Below are 27,144 nucleotides of genomic sequence, written 5' to 3'. Positions count from 1 at the left end.
TCTATGATATCTACAGTGGAGCACAACGGGGACTCTGATGTCTACAGTGGAGCACGGTGGGGATCGGTGATGTTTACAGTGGAGCAAAGTGGGGACTCTGATGATACATTGGGGGACAGCGGTGGCTTGGTGATGATACAGTGGAGCACGATGGGGGCTCTGACGTCTACAGTGGAGCGAGGCAGGGGCTCGGTGACATCTACAGTGGAGCGAGGCAGGGGCTCGGTGACATCTACAGTGGAGCACGGTGGGGGCTCTGACGTCTACAGTGGAGCATGGCGGGGGTTCGTCAGTGTCTACAGTGGAGCGTGGCGGGGTTTCGTCAGTGTCTACAGTGGAGCGAGGCGGGGGCTTTGACGTCTGCAGTGGAGCGCGGCAGGGGCTCTGACCTCGACAGTGAAGCGTCGCGGGGGTTCGGCAGTGTCTACAGTGGAGCGCGGCGGGGGGCTCTGACGTCTACAGTGGAGCGCGGCGGGGGTTCGGCAGTGTCTACAGTGGAGCGCGGCGGGGGTTCGGCAGTGTCTACAGTGGAGCTCGGCGGGGGTTCGGCAGTGTCTACAGTGGAGCTCGGCGGGGGTTCGGCAGTGTCTACAGTGGAGCTCGGCGGGGGTTCGGCAGTGTCTACAGTGGAGCGCGGCGGGGGTTCGGCAGTGTCTACAGTGGAGCACGGCGGGGCTCTGACGTCTACAGTGGGGTGCAGCGTGGATTCGGCAGTGTGTACAGTGGAGCGCGGCGGGGGTTCGGCAGTGTCTACAGTGGAGCGCGGCGAGGGGCTCTGACGTCTACAGTGGAGTGCGGCGTGGATTCGGCAGTGTCTATAGTGGAGAGCGGCGGGGGTTCGGCAGTGTCTACAGTGGAGAGCGGCGGGGGTTCGGCAGTGTCTACAGTGGAGCTCGGCGGGGGTTCGGCAGTGTCTACAGTGGAGCTCGGCGGGGGTTCGGCAGTGTCTACAGTGGAGCTCGGCGGGGGTTCGGCAGTGTCTACAGTGGAGCTCGGTGGGGGGTTCGGCAGTGTCTACAGTGGAGCGCGGCGGGGCTCTGACGTCTACAGTGGAGCGCGGGGGGTTCTGACGTCTACAGTGGAGCACGGCGGGGGTTTGGCAGTGTCTACACCATGTTCCAAATTATTATGCAAATGATATTTTTCTCGGATTTTCCTAAATGGTCGGTGCAAATGACAGTCAGTCTAATAAAAGTCATCACCGTTAAATTATACATCGAATTTTATTGCAGAAACCTCCCAATGATAACAGTATAATCTCCACAATGAATAAAAACTCACAATGCACTGTTCCAAATTATTAGGCCCAGTAGAATTTCTAAACATTTGATATGTTTTAAAGAACTGAAAAGTCTCATTTGTTGAATTTGCAGCATTAGGAGGTCACATTCACTGAACAAAAAAGCTATTTACCTCCAAAACATCCTAACAGGCCAAGTTACATGTTACATAGGACCCTTCTTTGATGTCACCTTCACAATTCTGCATCCATTGAACTTGTGAGTTTTTGGAGAGTTTCTCCTTGTATTTCTTCCCTCCCAGAGCTGCTGTATTGATGTGAACGGCCTCCCACCCTCATAGATCTTTGGCTTGATGATCCTCCAAAGGTTCTCTATAGGGTTGAGGTCAGGGGAAGATGGTGGCCACACCATGAGTTTATCGCCTTTTATGCCCATAGCAGCCAATGACTCAGAGGGATTCTTTGCAGCATGAGATGGGGCATTGTCAGCATGAAGATGATTTTGCTCCTGAAGGCACCTTTCTGCTTTTTATACCATGTAGGAAAGTTGTCAGTCAGAAACTCTATATACTTTGGAGAGGTTATTTTCACACCTTCAGGAGCCTTAAAGGGCCCTACCAGCTGTTTCTCCATGATTCCAGCCCAAAACATGACTCCTCCACCTCCTTGCTGATGTCGTCTTCCACTAACCATCCACTACTCCATCCCTCTGGACCGTCCAGGGTTGCTCGACACACATCAGTAAAGAAGACTGTTTGGAAATTAGTCTTCATGTATGTGTGGGCCCACTGCAACCGTTTCTGCTTGTGAACACTGTTTAGGAGTGGCCAAATAGTAGGTTTATCCACCTCAGCAAGCCTTTGAAGGATCCTACCCCTTGAACTTTGAGGGACTCCAGACGCAGCAGCAGCTTCAAATAACTGTTTGCTGGTTTGTAATGGTATTTTGGCAGCTGTTCTCTTAATCCAATGAATTTGTCTGGTAGAAAACTTCCTCATTATGCCTTTATCTGCATGAACTCTGTCTGTGCTCTGTTTCAGTCACAAATCTCTTCACAGTACGATGGTCACTCTTAAGTTTTCGTGAAATGTCTAATATTTTCATACCTTGTCCAAGGCATTGCACTATTTAACGCTTTTCAGCAGCAGAGAGATCCTTTTCATTTCCCATATTGCTTGAAACCTTTGGCCTGCTTAATAATGTGGAACATCATTTTTGAGTAGTTTTCCTTTAATTAGAATCACCTGGAAAACTAATTATCACACGTGCTTAAGATTGATTTCAGTGATCCGTTGAGCCCTGAGACACAATACCATCCACGAGTTTATTTGAAAAACAAAACAATTAAATCTTTATGGCACTTAAATCTAATTTGCATAATAATTTGGAACACAGTGTACAGTGGAGCGCGATGGGGGTTCGGCAGTGTCTACAGTGGAGCACGGCGGGGGTTCGGCAGTGTCTACAGTGGAGCACGGCGGGGTTCGGCAGTGTCTACAGTGGAGCGCGGCGGGGGTTCGGCAGTGTCTACAGTGGAGCGCGGCGGGGGTTCGGCAGTGTCTACAGTGGAGCACGGCGGGGGTTCGGCAGTGTCTACAGTGGAGCACGGCGGGGGTTCGGCAGTGTCTACAGTCGAGCACGGCGGGGGTTCGGCAGTGTCTACAGTCGAGCACGGCGGGGGTTCGGCAGTGTCTACAGTCGAGCACGGCGGGGGTTCGGCAGTGTCTACAGTCGAGCACGGCGGGGGTTCGGCAGTGTCTACAGTCGAGCACGGCGGGGGTTCGGCAGTGTCTACAGTCGAGCACGGCGGGGGTTCGGCAGTGTCTACAGTCGAGCACGGCGGGGGTTCGGCAGTGTCTACAGTCGAGCACGGCGGGGGTTCGGCAGTGTCTACAGTGGAGCACGGCGGGGGTTCGGCAGTGTCTACAGTCGGGCGCTGCGGGGGTTCGGCAGTGTCTACAGTCGGGCGCTGCGGGGGTTCGGCAGTGTCTACAGTGGAGCGCTGCGGGAGTTCGGCAGTGTCTACAGTGGAGCGCGGCGGGGGTTCGGCAGTGTCTACAGTCGAGCACGGCGGGGGTTCGGCAGTGTCTACAGTCGAGCACGGCGGGGGTTCGGCAGTGTCTACAGTCGAGCACGGCGGGGGTTCGGCAGTGTCTACAGTCGGGCGCTGCGGGGGTTCGGCAGTGTCTACAGTGGAGCGCTGCGGGAGTTCGGCAGTGTCTACAGTGGAGCACGGCGGGGGTTCGGCAGTGTCTACAGTGGAGCACGGCGGGGGTTCGGCAGTGTCTACAGTCGAGCACGGCGGGGGTTCGGCAGTGTCTACAGTCGAGCACGGCGGGGGTTCGGCAGTGTCTACAGTCGAGCACGGCGGGGGTTCGGCAGTGTCTACAGTCGAGCACGGCGGGGGTTCGGCAGTGTCTACAGTCGAGCACGGCGGGGGTTCGGCAGTGTCTACAGTCGAGCACGGCGGGGGTTCGGCAGTGTCTACAGTGGAGCACGGCGGGGGTTCGGCAGTGTCTACAGTCGGGCGCTGCGGGGGTTCGGCAGTGTCTACAGTGGAGCGCTGCGGGAGTTCGGCAGTGTCTACAGTGGAGCGCTGCGGGAGTTCGGCAGTGTCTACAGTGGAGCGCGGCGGGGGTTCGGTGACGTCTACACTGGTCTTCAATGTGGTGGGAGGGTGTCCTGGAGTCACGTTTACCAGGCGTCTGTAAAGGTGACATTTTGTGCTGAATTTGGAGAAACCTCTTCTATTCGTTGTGCTCAGATATTTCCTTTCTTCTTGTTTCCTTAGCTTATTTCAAACAGCAGAAAGTTTGTAAATCTAAACCTGGAAGATACAAGGAGGGGTAATAGTGGTGGTAGACCCCATTCTTGTGTCGCGCGGCGTCGGAGGGCCGCGCTCTGGGGCTTCGAGGTCTCGTTCGTTGGGGACAGTGGGATTTGCAGTGTGATGGTTCCTGCGGTGGGAGGTGAGGGGACGATGGGAATGGGTCCCAGTCCTAATAGGCCAGAGGGCTTTTATCTGACCACGTGGATGTGGAGAGGCGGTGTATATTTGGGGTGTAGTGTGACCTGCACAGCGCGACCCTCACTCCTGTGGCTGCATCTGGTACTGCAGCTTGCATCACTGCTAGGACGTGGCTTCCTGTGCCGATGCTCCTTATGTCTGGGGGTGACGTGGTGTTTTTGGGGGTGTGCTGCTTTTTTTATTGTTTTCTCCTCGGCAGCTTCGCCCTGGTCACGTTGCGTCGCTGTGTCGGGTTTCATGTTGACTGCTCGCTCTCCGTGTATTTATAGAGTCACAGGTGGAAGGATCTGTGTGATGGCAATCATGTCCTCCGGATAGTGAGAGTTATGGTCCCTGGAGTAGTGAATATCAGACTATAGAGATGTAATACCAGGACGGTGGTGGAGGATGAGAGTGGTGGAGGATGAGAGTGGTGGAGGATGAGAGTGGTGGTCTGCTGGAGTTCTGCACGGATAATAGGAGTAGTGCTGAGAGAATGGTGTTGTGTGTCTCGGTTAACTCTTAGGGCCCCATCCAGCGTTTGCTGTTTTGTTTTTTCTGTCGCTTTTCTTTCTTGTCGTATTCGTTGCTGTTTTTGCTCCAGATTCTTCAAAATGGCACAAACTGGTTTATGAATTTTGTGTAAAATCGAGGAAGTTGTTATTCTTTCACTTTTTTCCATTATTTTGTGCCACACGAGAGGAGTCGCATGTTCTGTTACTTTGTTGCACGCAACTCTGAACATTTGCGCAGACACTTCTGGTGTTGTGAAGAATCGCTTTGTGGCGGCCGGAACACTTGTGCGCAGTTTTCAGCTTTATACAATGTTGCAAATTCTGAATCGGCCGCAGAAAATTAACTTCAAAGTAAAAACGACAGAAAAAGGAACAAAAAGAGGAAAAACCAGTCACAAAATAGGCAAAATGCTGTAATGCATCTGTGTGTCGGCGATGGTGGCGGTGTCTGGCCAGTGATGTTGCCTGGGGATGAGTAGTTGTGAATCTTCTACATGTGCCGCAGGTTGTCACGTCTAGGTTTTGTGTGGTTGTGTCATGACATTTATTCGGGGGCTCGTCCTCACGGCTGGACGCTGCCTTGTGATTGGCCAGGACCTGAGCGGCGTCCGTGTACTCGGTACTTCTGGGCAGAGCCGGCGTCCTTCAGGTTAATGTGCTGCTCTGTGGAAGCCGCATAGTACTAGGAGTATGGCCTCCTAAAATAAACTCTGAAGCCTTTATTACGAGCTCTGCTCATCCTGGTCATCCTGATTCAGGAGCAAAATTCCAAGTCTGCAGTGATGACTGACACAGGCAGAGGTGTTTGGGTGGCTTATGGGCCATTAATAATCGCACAGCACTGATATAGGAGACCCGCACATTACTATTGGGCCGGCTTGGGTTCTGAATGTCCCCTAGGAGTCGGGGTGTCCTCAGTAAATGGGTGTGGAGTCCTCAGAGCTGCATCTTTACGTCTCTGGGTGACATGCACCCTATAAGCTCTGCAGATGTTGTGAGGAGGCACTCTGCCGGTCATTCAGGGGTTTATCTCTGAGATGGACGACTTTGCCTGGAGCCCCCCGCTCCGTGTCAGCTGCGATAAGGCGACTCCTTCATTGCATATGTTGGGGATCACTCCTCATCGACCTCTTCATCACCGTCCTCGTCTTCTTCCCCTGCAGATGATTTCTCATTTCATCTTTCTTCATTTTTGATCAGATTACCGCAGTTAAGACTGTGACATTTTGAGCATTTGGCCCTTGAGCCTTAATTGGGTGGTCTTCATCTCCTCTACAGACCCTGTCGGGACGTGTTAATGAGTAGATGATACTAGTGGCCCCGCGGGCGCGGAGGAGGGGCTCATCCTGTAGGACCCCTCGTATACACAGATACTATAGACGTGCCCTCCTCATGTATGGATCCATTTGGTGCAGTGGGTAAGAGCACTGGCGTTTTCAAGGCTCAGATCGGCGCCGTCTAGTACGTGCCCTGCACTGCACTGAATGAGAACCTGATCCGTCAGTCCCTGCTGCTTATTACTATGAGCTGTACAGGTGTATACAACTTTCCTGTGCTGACAGTTTGCTACACTGTATCAGTGCAGGAGCAATGAATGGGTGCAGTAACGAACCCTCTGCTGTGAGAAGTCCTGCTCGGCGTCCTCTCCGTGGGTTTGGCTGCGGGATGGGCCACCTGCGTCTTCTGGGGGAAGTGCTGCCCTTTACCTGCGTGCCGTTTCGTGTTTTGTCGCAGTCACTCGCAGCCTATAAAATCCTATAAGAGAAGTTCTGGGCGTCATAGAATGTAGCAATTTACAGAACGGCGGAAATGGTGCAAATCGCATGAAAACGATGAAGAAGCTGAAATGTGTGGACTCGGCTGTGACACCTCCTGGCTGCTCCAAACTGGGGCGCACGTCCTTGAGAACTTTTGCACATACGATCGCTTTTAGCTCCGTCTCCTTTAGGCAGATTAGAAATTGTTGACGTCTGTGTAATTATCGTATAATTAGGTTTGTTGCAAGAAATGAGTCTGGGAGTTGTAGTCCTACGAGTGGCCCAGTGAAGTGTGGGGCATATATGTCTGATTTCTGACCCTTGTCTCTTCTGTCCGCAGGTTTCCATGTAAATGCAGCAGGTTTCAATGCAGTTATCATCCCTTGTCCGGCCGCAAAGACTCCCCTCGCTGCTGCTCTCCAGGTCTCTGGGAACCGCGTCCTGCGACCCGTTCTCTGTCCTCCGAGCTGACACCGGAGCCGACCCAATGCTCAACAGGAAGCTGGGCTGCCAGGGGTTTGGGGCGTCCGTGGCCGCGATGACCTCCTTCCCCCCACAGAGATACCATTACTTCCTAGTGCTGGATTTTGAGGCTACATGTGACAAACCCCAGATCCATCCTCAGGTAGAGCGATATCATGACCCTGCAAATATGAAGACTTCTGTAATGTGCTTCTTTGTTTCTGTCCGTCTCCATTTTCAAGATCTCTGCTTGCTGTGAGTGAATGTGGACAATTATTGTCTGATTCCCGAGGCTGAAGACCTGACCGAATGCGTCTCACAGCTGAGTTTGCTACAGATGTATCTGTCAGGTCTCTGAGCTAAACGCACCAGCAGCCCAAATCTCTGTCCTTGTAGTTTGTTACATTGTATCAGTGCAGAAAGTCCGCTGTGGGGTAATTACAGGAGCAGCAGAAATCCCTGTCCTCATAGTTTGTTACATTGTAATAGTGCAGAAAGTCCGCTGTGGGGTAATTACAGGAGCAGCAGAAATCCCTGTCCTCGTAGTTTGTTACATTGTATCAGTGCAGAAAGTCCGCTGTGGGGTAATTACAGGAGCAGCAGAAATCCCTGTCCTCGTAGTTTGTTATATTGTATCAGTGCAGAAAATCCGCTGTTGGGTAATTACAGGAGCAGTGGAAATCCCTGTCCTCGTACTTTGTTACATTGTATCAGTGCAGAAAGTCCGCTGTCAGGTAATTACAGGAGCAGCAGAAATCCCTTTCCTCGTAGTTTGTTACATTGTAATAGTGCAGAAAATCCGCTGTGGGGTAATTACAGGAGCAGCGGAAATCCCTGTCCTCGTAGTTTGTTACATTGTATCAGTGCAGAAAATCCGCTGTGGGGTAATTACAGGAGCAGCGGAAATCTCTGTCCTCGTAGTTTGTTACATTGTATCAGTGCAGAAAGTCCGCTGTGGGGTAATTACAGGAGCAGCAGAAATCTCTGTCCTCGTAGTTTGTTACATTGTATCAGTGCAGAAAGTCCGCTGTGGGGTAATTACAGGAGCAGCAGAAATCTCTGTCCTCGTAGTTTGTTACATTGTATCAGTGCAGAAAGTCCGCTGTGGGGTAATTACAGGAGCAGTGGAAATCTCTGTCCTCATAGTTTGTTACATTGTATCAGTGCAGAAAATCCGCTGTGGGGTAATTACAGGAGCAGTGGAAATCTCTTTCCTCATAGTTTGTTACATTGTATCAGTGCAGTAAATCCGCTGTGGGGTAATTACAGAAGCAGCAGAAATCCCTGTCCTCGTAGTTTGTTACATTGTATCAGTGCAGAAAGTCCGCTGTGGGGTAATTACAGGAGCAGCGGAAATCTCTGTCCTCGTAGTTTGTTACATTGTATCAGTGCAGAAAGTCCGTTGTGGGGTAATTACAGGAGCAGCGGAAATCTCTGTCCTCGTAGTTTGTTACATTGTATCAGTGCAGAAATTCCACTGTCGGGTAATTACAGGAGCAGCGGCAATCCCTGTCCTCGTAGTTTGTTACATTGTATCAGTGCAGAAAATCCGCTGTGGGGTAATTACAGGAGCAGCGGAAATCTCTGTGCTCGTAGTTTATTACATTGTATCAGTGCAGAAAGTCCGCTGTGGGGTAATTACAGGAGCAGCAGAAATCTCTGTCCTCGTAGTTTGTTACATTGTATCAGTGCAGAAAATCCGCTGTTGGGGTAATTACAGAAGCAGCAGAAATCTGTCCTCGTAGTTTGTTACATTGTATCAGTGCAGAAAGTCCGCTGTCAGGTAATTACAGGAGCAGCAGAAATCTCTGTCCTCGTAGTTTGTTACATTGTATCAGTGCAGAAAATCCGCTGTTGGGGTAATTACAGAAGCAGCAGAAATCTGTCCTCGTAGTTTGTTACATTGTATCAGTGCAGAAAGTCCGCTGTCAGGTAATTACAGGAGCAGCGGAAATCCCTGTCCTCGTAGTTTGTTACATTGTATCAGTGCAGAAAGTCCGCTGTGGGGTAATTACAGGAGCAGCAGAAATCTCTGTCCTCGTAGTTTGTTACATTGTAATAGTGCAGAAAGTCCGCTGTCAGGTAATTACAGGAGCAGCAGAAATCTCTGTCCTCGTAGTTTGTTACATTGTAATAGTGCAGAAAGTCCGCTGTCAGGTAATTACAGGAGCAGCGGAAATCTCTGTCCTCGTAGTTTGTTACATTGTAATAGTGCAGAAAGTCTGCTGTGGGGTAATTACAGGAGCAGCAGAAATCTCTGTCCTCGTAGTTTGTTACATTGTATCAGTGCAGAAAGTCCACTGTCAGGTAATTACAGGAGCAGCGGCAATCCCTGTCCTCGTAGTTTGTTACATTGTATCAGTGCAGAAAATCCGCTGTGGGGTAATTACAGGAGCAGCAGAAATCTCTGTCCTCGTAGTTTGTTACATTGTATCAGTGCAGAAAGTCCACTGTCAGGTAATTACAGGAGCAGCGGCAATCCCTGTCCTCGTAGTTTGTTACATTGTATCAGTGCAGAAAATCCGCTGTGGGGTAATTACAGGAGCAGCAGAAATCTCTGTCCTCGTAGTTTGTTACATTGTATCAGTGCAGAAAGTCCGCTGTGGGGTAATTACAGGAGCAGCAGAAATCTCTGTCCTCGTAGTTTGTTACATTGTATCAGTGCAGAAAATCTGCTGTTGGGGTAATTACAGGAGCAGCAGAAATCTCTGTCCTCATAGTTTGTTACATTGTAATAGTGCAGAAAGTCCGCTGTGGGGTAATTACAGGAGCAGCGGAAATCTCTGTCCTCGTAGTTTGTTACATTGTATCAGTGCAGAAAGTCCGCTGTGGGGTAATTACAGGAGCAGCGGAAATCTCTGTCCTCGTAGTTTGTTACATTGTATCAGTGCAGAAAATCCGCTGTTGGGTAATTACAGGAGCAGTGGAAATCCCTGTCCTCGTACTTTGTTACATTGTATCAGTGCAGAAAGTCCGCTGTCAGGTAATTACAGGAGCAGCAGAAATCCCTTTCCTCGTAGTTTGTTACATTGTAATAGTGCAGAAAATCCGCTGTTGGGGTAATTACAGGAGCAGTGGAAATCCCTGTCCTCATAGTTTGTTACATTGTATCAGTGCAGAAAGTCCGCTGTCAGGTAATTACAGGAGCAGCAGAAATCCCTTTCCTCGTAGTTTGTTACATTGTATCAGTGCAGAAAATCCGCTGTGGGGTAATTACAGGAGCAGTGGAAATCTCTGTCCTCATAGTTTGTTACATTGTATCAGTGCAGAAAATCCGCTGTTGGGGTAATTACAGAAGCAGCAGAAATCCCTGTCCTCGTAGTTTGTTACATTGTATCAGTGCAGAAAGTCCGCTGTGGGGTAATTACAGGAGCAGCAGAAATCTCTGTCCTCGTAGTTTGTTACATTGTATCAGTGCAGAAAATCCGCTGTGGGGTAATTACAGGAGCAGTGGAAATCTCTGTCCTCATAGTTTGTTACATTGTATCAGTGCAGAAAATCCGCTGTTGGGGTAATTACAGAAGCAGCAGAAATCCCTGTCCTCGTAGTTTGTTACATTGTATCAGTGCAGAGAGTCCGCTGTGGGGTAATTACAGGAGCAGCGGAAATCTCTGTCCTCGTAGTTTGTTACATTGTATCAGTGCAGAAAGTCCGCTGTGGGGTAATTACAGGAGCAGCAGAAATCTCTGTCCTCGTAGTTTGTTACATTGTAATAGTGCAGAAAGTCCGCTGTTGGGGTAATTACAGGAGCAGCAGAAATCTCTGTCCTCGTAGTTTGTTACATTGTATCAGTGCAGAAAGTCCGCTGTCAGGTAATTACAGGAGCAGCGGAAATCTCTGTCCTCGTAGTTTGTTACATTGTAATAGTGCAGAAAGTCCGCTGTCAGGTAATTACAGGAGCAGCGGAAATCCCTGTCCTCGTAGTTTGTTACATTGTATCAGTGCAGAAAGTCCGCTGTGGGGTAATTACAGGAGCAGCAGAAATCTCTGTCCTCGTAGTTTGTTGCATTGTAATAGTGCAGAAAGTCCGCTGTCAGGTAATTACAGGAGCAGCAGAAATCCCTGTCCTCGTAGTTTGTTACATTGTAATAGTGCAGAAAGTCTGCTGTGGGGTAATTACAGGAGCAGCAGAAATCTCTGTCCTCGTAGTTTGTTACATTGTATCAGTGCAGAGAGTCCGCTGTGGGGTAATTACAGGAGCAGCAGAAATCTCTGTCCTCGTAGTTTGTTACATTGTATCAGTGCAGAAAGTCCACTGTCAGGTAATTACAGGAGCAGCGGCAATCCCTGTCCTCGTAGTTTGTTACATTGTATCAGTGCAGAAAATCCGCTGTGGGGTAATTACAGGAGCAGCGGAAATCTCTGTCCTCGTAGTTTGTTACATTGTATCAGTGCAGAAAGTCCGCTGTGGGGTAATTACAGGAGCAGCAGAAATCTCTGTCCTCGTAGTTTTGTTATATTGTATCAGTGCAGAAAATCCGCTGTTGGGGTAATTACAGGAGCAGCAGAAATCTCTGTCCTCGTAGTTTGTTACATTGTATCAGTGCAGAAAGTCCGCTGTGGGGTAATTACAGGAGCAGCAGAAATCTCTGTCCTCGTAGTTTGTTACATTGTATCAGTGCAGAAAGTCCGCTGTGGGGTAATTACAGGAGCAGCAGAAATCTCTGTCCTCGTAGTTTGTTACATTGTATCAGTGCAGAAAGTCTGCTGTTGGGATAATTACAGGAGCAGCAGAAATCTCTGTCCTGTCCTCATAGTTCGTTGCAATGTGTCAGTACAGGTAGAATGTGTCAGACTGAAATGCAGAGGATTATCTAGGCTTGTAAGAAACCTACTGTGCGAGCAGGTCAGCAAGCAGAGGTTGTGAAAATAATTAGCAAACGTATTAAAAGTCTGTTGTAAAGCTGCTTTTTCATTACACCGTAATTGAGCTTGGGATAATCCAGTTTAGCACTGATATTAATCGTGGAGAATGAGCCGAGGCTGCGGCCGGAGCGCTCCTGACAGAGGAGACTAGAACTGTTCATCCTGATCCTCCTGGTGCACAAACACAATCCTGGAGGCTCAGGAACAGACGGGAGAAGTGTGACTGTATAATGGGTCGTCACACGAGCTCATAAATCGGCCGCGTAGAATCTGATACAAGGAGAGACTGCACTCGGACCAATGGGATCCAGTGCGGCCGTGCAGATCTGCGCGTCTTTCTCACATGTATTCGGCTGTGGTTTCACTCCGACATCTGATGTGAGATATGGAGCGGGATCTGCTGGTCACCGGTGCATTACCGTTCTGGAAGTGATTAATGGCCGCTGAGTACAGAGGAAAACACCTCCCGTTCTCTGCATGAAAATGGGACTGAAGAAGGTGAGCCTGGCTCCTGGAGTCGTCTCCGGCCGGCCCCTCCGCCAGGGTTTGCAGGAAGCCCCGCGACCCCGCAGTTATTTAGTTTCAGAACTTTGTGTGTGAGGTTTTGTTGTTTAAAATTGTTTCTTCCTGCAAAAAAACAAACAAGCCACCAAACAACCTTGCAACAAAATGTTAGAAAATTGCCTGTATCCCCCGCGCCGCGTCCTGCGCCACCACCCTGAGAGGCCGGCGTCGGTATTCATCAGCCATTAGAACGTGCGGAGCCAAATGCCACGTATGACCCGCAGCACAAGGCGGCTGACAAACAAGGCCGGACAAATGACGGATAATTTATAAGCTTTGCCCTAAAATCTAATTATTTGGCAATTTGAATTTCTCAGCGGCCGGAGATCTGCAATAAATTTAACCGGCCATAAATTATTGAGGAGAAGCTGCCTGTGGTGTAAATCACAAAAAGATAAAGGAGCGAGTCCGGGCCGAGCACACGGGCTTTTATCTAAGGAGATCTGTCAGCCGTCCTGTCTGCTCGGCTGTCCTGTCTGTAGGCACAATGGCGGCTGTTCACCGCACGCCCGGCCTCCGCTCCTGTCCCCGCTCCTGTCCCCGCTCCTGTCCCCGCTCCTGTCCCCGCTCCTGTCCCCGCTCCTGTCCCCGCTCCTGTCCCCGCTCCTGTCCCCGCTCCTGTCCCCGCTCCTGTCCCCGCTCCTGCCCCCGCTCCTGCCCCCGCTCCTGTCCCCGCTCCTGCCCATCTCTACACCTGCTCTATATATGTATGGGGGCTCAGAAACATTGTCCGTCTCCAGTGGATGGGACACAAGTGACCGGGGACGTCACGCTCTAATTCCGGGGCGGATACTTAATTTTTACATTAACCATTTAGTAACTTCCATTTATGTCAGACGCGCAGAAGTAGTCGTACCATCCGCCATCACTATAACTATCTGGATGATGATGGGCTGCAGCCTGTGCTCATGGGCGCTGGCTCCTGTGATGCTTTCCTTACTCATTAGTGTTTCTGGTTCTGTGTGTCCAGTCTTTGCTTTGTTCTCAGTCAGGTTGCGATCCAGTGAGTCAGCGGTCGATAGGTCAGGCTCATAGGCTCGGCAGCTTGTAGGCTCGACTGTTCATAGGCTCAGCAGCTCTTAGGCTCAGCGGCTCGTACGTTCGGCGGCTTGTAGGCTTGACTGTTCAAAGGTTCTGCGGTCGGTAGGACAGGCTCGTAGGCTCGGCAGCTTGTAGGCTCGACTGTTCATATGCTCGTCGGCTCATAGGCTTGACTGTTCATAGGTTCAGCGGTCGGTAGGACAGGCTCGGCGGCTTGTAGGCTCGACTGTTCATAGGCTCAGCGGCTCATAGGCTTGACTGTTCATAGGTTCAGCGGTCGGTAGGTCAGGCTCGTAGGCTTGGCGGCTTGTAGGTTCAGCAGCTCGTAGGCTTGACTGTTCATAGATTCAGCAGTCCATAGGCTCAGCGGCTCGTAGGGTCAGCAGCTCATAGAACCACAGATTCCAGCAACATAGAGAAGCAGTGGATTGTTGTGTGACTGTCTCGCACATCATTCTGGAGAGATTTTGGACCAGTCTTTGCAACATTGCTTACAATGAACATCATCATGTTTTTGTCTCACGTGTAATTTTTATCATAAGTTTGACTTAATTAAAAAACAAAAATAGTAATATCGCTGTTTTCACATTGACCCCTGGGGCTTTTGTAGACACTTCAGCCGACTTCTTATTAGAGGCACAATCACAATGACGGATAACACCTCTATATACAGCTGATAACACAGGATCCACCATTCACAATAGATGATGTCACAGCTCACCTCCTCCTCCTCCTGTACAATGACTGATAACACCTCTATATACAGTAGATAACACAGGATCTACCATTCACAATAGATGTCACAGCTCACCTCCTCCTCCTGTACAACGACTGATGACACCTCTATATACAGTAGATAACACAGGATCCACCATTCACAATAGATGATATCACAGCTCACCTCCTCCTCCTCCTGTACAATGACTGATAACACCTCTATATACAGTAGATGACACAGGATCCACAATTCTCAATAGGTGATGTCACAGCTCACCTCCTCCTGTACAATAACACCTCTATATACAGTAGATAACACAGGATCCACCATTCAGAATAAGTGATGTCACAGCTCACCTCCTCCTGTACAATAACACCTCTATATACAGTAGATAACACAGGATCCACTAGTCACAATAGGTGATGTCACAGCTCACCTCCTCCTGTACAATAACACCTCTATATACAGTAGATAACACAGGATCCACCATTCAGAATAAGTGATGTCACAGCTCATCTCCTCCTGTACAATGACTGATAACACCTCTATATACAGTAGATAACACAGGATCCACCATTCACAATAGGTGATGTCACAGCTCACCTCCTCCTCCTGTACAATGACTGATAACACCTCTATATACAGTAGATAACACAGGATCCACCATTCACAATATGTGGTCACAGCTCACCTCCTCCTCTGTACAATGACTGATAACACCTCTATATTCGATAGATATAAGTGTGAAAACTGCGAGATTTCTGTTTTGAAAACTTTAATAACGATTGTGATAAAAATATAACCATTGCCAAAATATGAAAAAGCACAATTAACACATCAACGTCCGATGATGGACTTATCTAGAATGCAACGGGTCGGGGTGTAGAGAGCGCTCAGGAGCGGAGTGCGCTTCACACACAGGAGATGCGCTTGCATTAAATATCCGGCATGCGTTCTCTGACTGCTGCTGTTAACCATTTAGTTGCTGCTGTCCAGGAAGGAACAAAAACAACTAAAAAATAAGGAAAGCAGTATCTGCTGCAAGGAGAGGCCAGCCAGGCTGGGGAGGATCAAACGTTTTCTTCCACTGAGTGTTTGAATGACGTCCGTCCTCTTCATCAGCCGTATACAGGCCATAGATCACCATCAGCCGTATACAGGCAGCTGGTGACATCACAACATCGCTCACTCAATTGCTACAAATTCAATCCGCGAATAAAATCCGTAAACTGTTCACAGAGTTCTGAAAGGTACAACCCCTGGCAAAAATTAATCTCCGGCCTTGGAGGATCTTCATTCAGTTGTTTAATTTTGTAGAAAAGAAGCCGATCACAGACCTGGCACAAAACTAAAGTCATTTCTAATGGCAACTTTCTGGCTTTAAGAAACAGTGAAAGAAATCAAGAACAACAAATGTGGTAATCCGTAATGGTTACTTTTTTATCCAAGCATAGGGGAAAAATTGTGGAATCATGAAAAACAAAAAAACCCTCCCACACATCACTAGTATTTTGTTGCACCACCTCTGGCTTTTCTAACAGCTTGCAGTCTGAGGCCTGGACTTATTGAGGGTCACACAGGACTCTTCACCAATCTGGCTCCAACTTTCTCTGACTGCTGTCACCAGATCAGCTTTGCAGGTTGGAGCCTTGTCATCGACCATTTTCTTCATCTTCCACCAAAGATTCTCAATTGGATTGAGCTCCGGACTATTTGCAGCCCATGACATTGACCTTGTGTGTCTTTTTTCAAGGAATGTTTGCACAGTTTTTGCTCTATGGCAGGATGCATTATCATCTTGATAAATGATTTCATCATCCCCAAACATCCTTTCAATTGATGGGATGAGAAAAGTGTCCAAAATATCAACATAAACTTGTGCATTTATTGAAGATGTAATGACAGCCATCTCCCCAGTGCCTTTACCTGACATGCAGCCCTGTTATGACCCCAATGGCGAGGGTCTCAGAGGAACGTGGAAGTCTGCAGAATACAAAAATCCAGCTCATAGGGCAGTGGTAACTGGGTTGACCATATATCTACTCCTAACGCCAACACTAGAAGTAGCCGGGGATCATTCCTACGTTGATTCTAGATGACACGCGCCAGCCGGAGAATCTAGCTACCCCTAGTAGAGGAAAACAAAGACCTTTCTTGCCTCCAGAGAAGGGGACCCCAAAGCTGGATAGAAGCCCCCCACAAATAATGACGGTGAGGTAAGAGGAAATGACAAACACAGAAATGAACCAGGTTTAGCACAGAGAGGCCCGCTTACTGATAGCAGAATAAAGAAAGGTAACTTATATGGTCAACAAAAACCCTATCAAAACCACACTGGAAATTCAAGAACCCCCGAACCGTCTAACGGTCCGGGGGGAGAACACCAGCCCCCCTAGAGCTTCCAGCAAAGGTCAGGATATAGATTTGGAACAAGCTGGACAAAAATACAAAACCAAAACAAATAGCAAAAAGCAAAAGGCAGACTTAGCTGATATAACTGGAACCAGGATCAGTAGACAAGAGCACAGCAGACTAGCTCTGATAACTACGTTGCCAGGCATTGAACTGAAGGTCCAGGGAGCTTATATAGCAACACCCCTAACTAACGACCCAGGTGCGGATAAAAGGAATGACAGAAAAACCAGAGTCAAAAAACTAGTAACCACTAGAGGGAGCAAAAAGCAAATTCACAACAGTACCCCCCCCTTAGTGAGGGGTCACCGAACCCTCACCACGACCACCAGGGCGATCAGGATGAGCGGCATGAAAGGCACGAACTAAATCGGCCGCATGAACATCAGAGGCGACCACCCAGGAATTATCCTCCTGACCATAGCCCTTCCACTTGACCAGGTACTGAAGCCTCCGCCTGGAGAGGCGAGAATCCAAGATCTTCTCCACCACGTACTCCAACTCGCCCTCAACCAACACCGGAGCAGGAGGCTCAGCCGAAGGAACTACAGGCACAATGTACCGCCGCAACAAGGACCTATGAAATACATTGTGAATAGCAAACGACACAGGAAGATCCAGACGAAAAGATACAGGATTAAGGATTTCCAATATCTTGTAAGGCCCAATAAAACGAGGTTTAAATTTGGGAGAGGAGACCTTCATAGGAACAAAGCGGGAAGAAAGCCATACCAAATCCCCAACGCGTAGTCGGGGACCCACACCGCGGCGGCGGTTGGCAAAGCGCTGAGCCTTCTCCTGTGACAACTTCAAGTTGTCCACCACATGATTCCAGATCTGCTGCAACCTATCCACCAAAGAATCCACCCCAGGACAGTCAGAAGGCTCCACATGACCCGAAGAAAAGCGAGGATGGAAACCAGAGTTGCAGAAAAAAGGCGAAACCAAGGTGGCGGAACTAGCCCGATTATTAAGGGCAAACTCAGCCAACGGCAAGAATGTCACCCAATCGTCCTGATCAGCAGAGACAAAACACCTCAAATAAGCCTCCAAAGTCTGATTGGTTCGCTCCGTCTGTCCATTAGTCTGAGGATGGAAAGCAGACGAAAACGACAAATCAATGCCCATCCTACTACAAAAGGATCGCCAGAACCTGGAAACGAACTGGGATCCTCTGTCTGACACAATATTCTCAGGGATGCCGTGCAAACGAACCACGTTCTGGAAAAACACAGGAACCAGATCGGAAGAGGAAGGCAGCTTAGGCAAAGGAACCAAATGGACCATCTTGGAGAAGCGATCACATATCACCCAGATAACGGACATGCCCTGAGATAGCGGAAGATCAGAAATGAAATCCATGGAGATATGTGTCCAAGGTCTCTTCGGGACAGGCAAGGGCAAGAGCAAACCGCTGGCACGAGAACAGCAAGGCTTAGCTCGAGCACAAGTCCCACAGGACTGCACAAATGACCGCACATCCCTTGACAAGGAAGGCCACCAAAAGGACCTGGCCACCAGATCTCTGGTGCCAAAAATTCCCGGGTGACCTGCCAACACCGAGGAATGAACCTCGGAAATGACTCTGCTGGTCCACTTATCCGGGACAAACAGTCTGTCAGGTGGACAAGACTCAGGCCTATCAGCCTGAAATCTCTGCAACACATGTCGCAGATCCGGAGAAATAGCTGACAAGATAACTCCATCTTTAAGAATACCAACAGGATCCGTGACTCCAGGAGCATCAGGCACAAAGCTCCTAGAAAGAGCATCGGCCTTCACATTCTTTGAACCTGGTAAATACGAGACAACAAAATCAAAGCGGGAGAAAAACAATGACCAGCGGGCCTGTCTCGGATTAAGGCGTTTAGCAGACTCGAGATACATCAGATTTTTGTGATCAGTCAAGACCACCACACGATGCTTAGCACCCTCGAGCCAATGACGCCACTCCTCAAATGCCCATTTCATGGCCAACAACTCCCGATTGCCCACATCATAATTTCGCTCGGCAGGCGAAAACTTCCTAGAGAAAAAGGCACAAGGTTTCATAACAGAGCAACCAGGGCCTCTCTGCGACAAAACGGCCCCTGCCCCAATCTCCGAAGCATCCACCTCAACCTGAAAGGGAAGTGAGACGTCAGGCTGGCACAAAACAGGCGCCGAAGTAAACCGGCGTTTCAACTCCTGGAAAGCCTCCACGGCAGCAGGAGCCCAGTTAGCTACATCGGAGCCCTTCTTGGTCATATCCGTCAAAGGTTTCACAATGCTAGAAAAATTAGCGATAAAACGACGGTAGAAGTTAGCGAAGCCCAAGAACTTCTGAAGACTCTTAACTGACGAGGGCTGAGTCCAATCAAGAATAGCTCGGACCTTGACTGGGTCCATCTCCACAGCAGAAGGGGAAAAAATGAACCCCAAAAAGGGAACCTTCTGTACACCAAAGAGACACTTTGAGCCCTTGACAAACAAAGAATTTTCACGCAAAATTTTAAAGACCAACCTGACCTGCTCCACATGCGAATCCCAATTATCAGAAAAAACCAAAATATCATCCAGATAAACAATCAAAAATTTATCCAGATACTTCCGGAAAATGTCATGCATAAAGGACTGAAAAACTGAAGGCGCATTGGAGAGCCCAAAAGGCATCACCAAGTACTCAAAATGACCTTCGGGCGTATTGAATGCGGTTTTCCATTCATCACCTTGCTTAATGCGCACAAGGTTGTACGCACCACGAAGGTCTATCTTGGTGAACCACTTGGCACCCTTAATCCGGGCAAACAAGTCAGACAACAGCGGTAAAGGATACTGAAATTTGACAGTGATCTTATTTAAAAGCCGATAATCAATACAAGGTCTCAAAGATCCGTCCTTTTTTGCCACAAAAAAGAATCCCGCACCAAGAGGGGAAGAAGACGGACGAATATGTCCTTTCTCCAGAGACTCCTTGATATATGAACGCATAGCGGTATGTTCAGGTACCGACAGATTAAACAGTCTTCCCTTAGGAAATTTACTGCCTGGGATCAAATCTATAGCACAGTCACAGTCCCTATGAGGAGGCAGTGCACTGGACTCAGACTCACTGAAGACATCCTGATAATCAGACAAATACTCCGGAACTTCCGAAGGCGTAGAAGAAGCAATAGACACAGGCAGGGAATCCCCATGAATACCACGACAGCCCCAACTTGAGACTGACATAGCCTTCCAGTCCAGGACTGGATTATGGGTCTGTAACCATGGCAGCCCTAAAACAACCAAATCATGCATTTTATGTAAAACCAGGAAACGTATCACCTCGCGGTGTTCAGGAGTCATGCACATGGTAACCTGTGTCCAATACTGCGGTTTATTAGCTGCCAATGGTGTAGCATCAATACCCCTAAGAGGAATAGGATTTTCTAATGGTTCAAGAGTAAAACCACAGCGCTTAGCAAATGAGAGATCCATGAGACTCAGGGCAGCACCTGAATCTACAAACGCCATGACAGGATAAGATGACAGTGAGCAAATCAAAGTTACAGACAGAATAAATTTAGGTTGCAAATTACCAACGGTGACAGGACTAACAACCTTAGCTATACGTTTAGAGCATGCTGAGATAACATGTGTAGAATCACCACAGTAGTAGCACAAGCCATTCCGGCGTCTATGAATTTTCCGCTCATTTCTAGTCAGGATTCTATCACATTGCATTAAATCAGGTGTCTGTTCAGACAACACCATGAGGGAATTTGCGGTTTTTCTATCACATTGCACCGAATTAGGTGTCTGTTCAGACAACACCATGAGGGAATTTGCGGTTTTGCGCTCCCGCAACCGCCGGTCAATTTGAATAGCCAGTGCCATAGTATCATTGAGACCTGTGGGAATGGGAAAACCCACCATAACATTCTTAATGGCTTCAGAAAGGCCATTTCTAAAATTAGCGGCCAGTGCACACTCGTTCCAATGTGTCAGCACGGACCATTTCCGAAATTTTTGGCAATACACTTCAGCCTCGTCCTGCCCCTGAGACATAGCCAGCAAGGCCTTTTCTGCCTGAATCTCAAGATTGGGTTCCTCATAAAGTAAACCGAGCGCCAGAAAAAACGCATCAAGATCAGCCAATGCCGGATCTCCTGGCGCCAGCGAAAAAGCCCAATCCTGAGGGTCGCCCCGTAAGAACGAAATAACAATTTTTACTTGCTGAGCAGAATCTCCAGATGAACAGGGTCTCAGGGACAAAAACAATTTACAGTTATTCACGAAATTCCTAAACTTAAACCTGTCTCCGGAAAACAGTTCAGGAATCTGTATTTTAGGTTCTGACCTAGGATTTCTGATAACATAGTCTTGTATGCCCTGCACACGAGTAGCCAGCTGGTCCACACTTGTAATCAAGGTCTGGACATTCATGTCTGCAGCAAGCATAGCCACTCTGAGGTAAAGGGGAAGAAGAAAAAAAAAAAACAAAAAACTCAGAATCTTCTTTCTTATAATCCCTCTTCTGCAATGCATTAAACATTTAATACTGGCCTGGCAAACTGTTATGACCCCAATGGCGAGGGTCTCAGAGGAACGTGGAAGTCTGCAGAATACAAAAATCCAGCTCATAGGGCAGTGGTAACTGGGTTGACCATATAATACAAAAATCCAGCTCATAGGGCAGTGGTAACTGGGTTGACCATATATCTACTCCTAACGCCAACACTAGAAGTAGCCGGGGATCATTCCTACGTTGATTCTAGATGACACGCGCCAGCCGGAGAATCTAGCTACCCCTAGTAGAGGAAAACAAAGACCTTTCTTGCCTCCAGAGAAGGGGACCCCAAAGCTGGATAGAAGCCCCCCACAAATAATGACGGTGAGGTAAGAGGAAATGACAAACACAGAAATGAACCAGGTTTAGCACAGAGAGGCCCGCTTACTGATAGCAGAATAAAGAAAGGTAACTTATATGGTCAACAAAAACCCTATCAAAATCCACACTGGAAATTCAAGAACCCCCGAACCGTCTAACGGTCCGGGGGGAGAACACCAGCCCCCCTAGAGCTTCCAGCAAAGGTCAGGATATAGATTTGGAACAAGCTGGACAAAAATACAAAACCAAAACAAATAGCAAAAAGCAAAAGGCAGACTTAGCTGATATAACTGGAACCAGGATCAGTAGACAAGAGCACAGCAGACTAGCTCTGATAACTACGTTGCCAGGCATTGAACTGAAGGTCCAGGGAGCTTATATAGCAACACCCCTAACTAACGACCCAGGTGCGGATAAAAGGAATGACAGAAAAACCAGAGTCAAAAAACTAGTAACCACTAGAGGGAGCAAAAAGCAAATTCACAACACAGCCCCATATCATCAATGACTGGGGAAATTTGCATGTTCTCTTCAGGCAGTCATCTTTATAAATCTCATTGGAACAGCACCAAACAAAAGTTCCAGCATCATCACCTTGCCCAATGCAGATTCGCGACTCATCACTGAATATGATTTTCATCCAGTCATCCACAGTCCACAATTGCTTTTCCTTAGCCCATTGTAACCTTGTTTTTTTCTGTTTAGGTGTTAATGATGGCTTTTGTTTAGCTTTTCTGTATGTAAATCCCATTTCCTTTAGGCGGTTTCTTACAGTTCGGTCACAGACATTGACTCCAGTTTTCTCCCATTCGTTCCTCATTTGTTTTGTTGTGCATTTCCTGTTTTGGAGACATATTGCTTTAAGTTTCCGATCTTGACGCTTTGATGTCTTCCTTGGTCTACCAGTATGTTTGCCTTTAACAACCTTCCCATGTTGTTTGTACTTGGTCCAGATTTTAGACACAGCTGACTGTGAACAACCAACATCTTTTGCAACATTGCGTGATGATTTACCCTCTTTTAAGAGTTTGATAATCCCCTCCTTTGTTTCAATTGGCATCTCTCCTGTTGGAGCCAGGATTCATGTCAGTCCACTTGGTGCAACAGCTCTCCAAGGTGTGATCACTCCTGTTTAGATGCAGACTAACGAGCAGATCTAATTTGATGCAGGTGTTTTGGCAGTGAAAATTTACAGGGTGATTCCATAATTTTTTCCTCAGAATTGAGTGATTCCATAATTTTTTCCCTATGCTTGGATAAAAAAGTAACCATTACTGACTACCACATTTTTTGCTCTTGATTTCTTTTAGTGTTTCTTAAAGCCAGAAAGTTGCCATGTGAAATGTCTTTAGTTTTGTGCCATGTCTGTGATCAGCTTTTTTTCTACAAAATTAAACAACTGAATGAACATCCTCCAAGGCCGGTGATAACATAATTTTTGCCAGGGGTTGTAAAATAGAAATAGACAAGAGAAAAAAAGAAATAAAAATATTAAAGTTTTATCAAATAAAAAAAATCTTCCTGGGGTAAATATGTAGTGTTTATATTAGAGAACATCTGATATCACAGTGACCCGGCGGGCCGCGCGCCCCTCTTCCACCGATGGGTCACACCAAACCTGCCAGACTTTTACAGTCTGCCTAATTGTAAAAGCATGAACCTGAGCATGTAACCTGCCGATGAGGCCTTTAGTGTCTGAGCTGTGGCTCTTGAGTGATTTCTAATTTCTCTGAGTATCCTATCTTGTGAGTTTCCTGGGATATCCCCTACTGGGCAGTTTGTCGCCTGTCCTGAATGTTTTTCACTTGTGAATAATCCTTCTCAATGCAGAATGATGAGCTCCAAATTGTTTGGAAATTACCTTATAACCCATACCAGACTGACGGGCGCAACAAATACTTCTCTTCAATCATTGCTGCTGTGCTTCCTCCTCGAGATTGTGGTAAAGCACACCAGAAAACTGCCAAAACTTCTGCTTTTATGGCGATGTTCGCACTCGCTGATGGAAAGCTATTCCGCGGCATTTGAGTAAAAGCAAGCGGCTGCAACTTAATCTCCTAATTCCTCTGGACGCAGTAGAGGTGTACTTATTAATTCTCAACTTATTATCATAAAGACCGCACCAGCAGAATAGTGAGTGCAGCTCTGGAGTATAATACAGGATCAGTAATGTAATGTATGTACACAGTGACTGCACCAGCAGAATAGTGAGTGCAGCTCTGGAGTATAATACAGGATCAGTAATGTAATGTATGTACACAGTGACTGCACCAGCAGAATAGTGAGTGCAGCTCTGGGGTATAATACAGGATGTAACTCAGGATCAGTAATGTAATGTATGTACACAGTGACTGCACCAGCAGAATAGTGAGTGCAGCTCTGGGGTATAATGCAGGATGTAACTCAGGATCAGTAATGTAATGTATGTACACAGTGACTGCACCAGCAGAATAGTGAGTGCAGCTCTGGAGTATAATACAGGAGGTAACTCAGGATCAGTAATGTAATGTATGTACACAGTGACTGCACCAGCAGAATAGTGAGTGCAGCTCTGGGGTATAATACAGGATGTAACTCAGGATCAGTAATGTAATGTATGTACACAGTGCCTGAACCAGCAGAATAGTGAGTGCAGCTCTGGAGTATAATACAGGAGGTAACTCAGGATCAGTAATATAATGTATGTACACAGTGACTGCACCAGCAGAATAGTGAGTGCAGCTCTGGAGTATAATACAGGAGGTAACTCAGGATCAGTAATGTAATGTATGTACACAGTGACTGCACCAGCAGAATAGTGAGTGCAGCTCTGGGGTATAATATAGGATGTAACTCAGGATCAGTAATGTAATGTATGTACACAGTGACTGCACCAGCAGAATAGTGAGTGCAGCTCTGGAGTATAATACAGGAGGTAACTCAGGATCAGTAATGTAATGTATGTACACAGTGACTGCACCAGCAGAATAGTGAGTGCAGCTCTGGGGTATAATATAGGATGTAACTCAGGATCAGTAATGTAATGTATGTACACAGTGACTGCACCAGCAGAATAGTGAGTGCAGCTCTGGAGTATAATACAGGATGTAACTCAGGATCAGTAATGTAATGTATGTACACAGTGACTGCACCAGCAGAATAGTGAGTGCGGCTCTGGAGGATAATACAGAATGTAACTCAGGATCAGTAATGTAATGTATGTACACAGTGACTGCACCAGCTGAATAGTGAGTGCAGCTCTGGAGTATAATACAGGAGGTAACGCAGGATCAGTAATGTAATGTATGTACACAGTGACTGCACCAGCAGACTAGTGAGTGCAGCTCTGGAGTATAATACAGGAGGTAACTCAGGATCAGTAATGTAATGTATGTACACAGTGACTGCACCAGCAGAATAGTGAGTGCAGCTCTGGGGTATAATACAGGAGGTAACCCAGGATCAGTAATGTAATGTATGTACACAGTGACTGCACCAGCAGAATAGTGAGTGCAGCTCTGGAGTATAATACAGGATGTAACTCGGGATCAGTAATGTAATGTATGTACACAGTGACTGCACCAGCAGAATAGTGAGTGCAGCTCTGGAGTATAATACAGGATGTAACTCAGGATCAGTAATGTAATGTATGTACACAGTGACTGCACCAGCAGAATAGTGAGTGCAGCTCTGGGGTATAATACAGGATGTAACTCAGGATCAGTAATGTAATGTATGTACACAGTTACTGCACCAGCAGAATAGTGAGTGCAGCTCTGGGGTATAATACAGGAGGTAACTCAGGATCGGTAATATACAGTCATGGCCAAAAGTATTGACACCCCTGCAATTCTGTCAGATAATACTCAGTTTCTTCCTGAAAATGATTGCAAACATAAATTCTTTGTTATTATCTTCATTTAATTTGTCTTAAATGAAAAAACACAAAAAGAATTGTCCTAAAGCCAAATTGGATATAATTAAGAATAAGTATTGGCACCGTTTAAAAAATCATGTGATGCTTCTGTAATTAGTGTAATTAACAGCACCTGTAACTTACCTGTGGCACCTAACAGGTGTTGGCAATAACTAAATCACACTTGCAGCCAGTTGACATGGATTAAAGTTGACTCAACCTCTGTCCTGTGTCCTTGTGTGTACCACATTGAGCATGGAGAAAAGAAAGAAGACCAAAGAACTGTCTGAGGACTTGAGAAACCAAATTGTGAGGAAGCATGAGCAATCTCAAGGCTACAAGTCCATCTCCAAAGACCTGAATGTTCCTGTGTCTACCGTGCGCAGTGTCACCAAGAAGTGTAAAGCCCATGGCACTGTGGCTAACCTCCCTAGATGTGGACGGAAAAGAAAAATTGACAAGAGATTTCAACGCAAGATTGTGCGGATGTTGGATAAAGAACCTCGACTAACATCCAAACAAGTTCAAGCTGCCCTGCAGTCCGAGGGTACAACAGTGTCAACCTGTACTGTCCGTCGGCGTCTGAATGAAAAGGGACTGTATGGTAGGAGACCCAGGAAGACCCCACTTCTTACCCCGAGACATAAAAAAGCCAGGCTGGAGTTTGCCAAAACTTACCTGAAAAAGCCTAAAACGTTTTGGAAGAATGTTGTCTGGTCAGATGAGACAAAAGTAGAGCTTTTTGGGCAAAGGCATCAACATAGAGTTTACAGGAGAAAAAAAGAGGCATTCAAAGAAAAGAACACGGTCCCTACAGTCAAACATGGCGGAGGTTCCCTGATTTTTTTTTGGTTGCTTTGCTGCCTCTGGCACTGGACTGCTTGACCGTGTGCATGGCATTATGAAGTCTGAAGACTACCAACAAATTTTACAGCATAATGTAGGGCCCAGTGTGAGAAAGCTGGGTCTCCCTCAGAGGTCATGGGTCTTCCAGCAGGACAGTGACCCAAAACACACTTCAAAAAGCACTAGAAAATGGTTTGAGAGAAAGCACTGGAGACTTCTAAGGTGGCCAGCAATGAGTCCAGACCTGAATCCCATAGAACACCTGTGGAGAGATCTAAAAATGGCAGTTTGGAGAAGGCACCCTTCAAATATCAGGGACCTGGAGCAGTTTGCCAAACAAGAATGGTCTAAAATTCCAGCAGAGCATTGTAAGAAACTCATTCATGGTTACCGGAAGCGGTTGGTCGCAGTTATTTGCAGCTAAAGGTTGTGCAACCAAGTATTAGGCTGAGGGTGCCAATACTTTTGTCTGGCCCATTTCTGGAGTTTTGTGTGAAATGATCAATGTTTTGCTTTTTGCTTCATTCTCTTTTGTGGTTTTTCATTTAAGACAAATTAAATGAAGATAATAATACCAAAGAATTTGTAACATAGTAACATAGTAAGGCCGAAAAAAGACATTGGTCCATCCAGTTCAGCCTATATTCCATCATAATAAATCCCCAGATCTACGTCCTTCTACAGAACCTAATAATTGTATGATACAATATTGTTCTGCTCCAGGAAGACATCCAGGCCTCTCTTGAACCCCTCGACTGAGTTCGCCATCACCACCTCCTCAGGCAAGCAATTCCAGATTCTCACTGCCCTAACAGTAAAGAATCCTCTTCTATGTTGGTGGAAAAACCTTCTCTCCTCCAGACGCAAAGAATGCCCCCTTGTGCCCGTCACCTTCCTTGGTATAAACAGATCCTCAGCGAGATATTTGTATTGTCCCCTTATATACTTATACATGGTTATTAGATCGCC

General features: G+C 47.3%; 1 protein-coding gene across 1 annotated transcript in view; it reads left to right on the top strand.

Annotated features, from left to right (window-relative positions):
* ERI3 (ERI1 exoribonuclease family member 3) overlaps positions 1-27,144 on the top strand; it is a 302,309-nt gene that overhangs the window by 8,764 nt on the left and 266,401 nt on the right. The window contains 2 exon segments of the mRNA XM_077278034.1: positions 6,860-6,878; positions 6,880-7,144. Coding sequence (XP_077134149.1) covers positions 6,860-6,878; positions 6,880-7,144 — 284 coding nt within the window.

Source organism: Ranitomeya variabilis, chromosome 8, assembly GCF_051348905.1.
Source record: "Ranitomeya variabilis isolate aRanVar5 chromosome 8, aRanVar5.hap1, whole genome shotgun sequence".
Classification (NCBI taxonomy): Eukaryota; Metazoa; Chordata; class Amphibia; order Anura; family Dendrobatidae; genus Ranitomeya; species Ranitomeya variabilis.
This window is presented reverse-complemented; position numbering and strand designations above follow the sequence as displayed.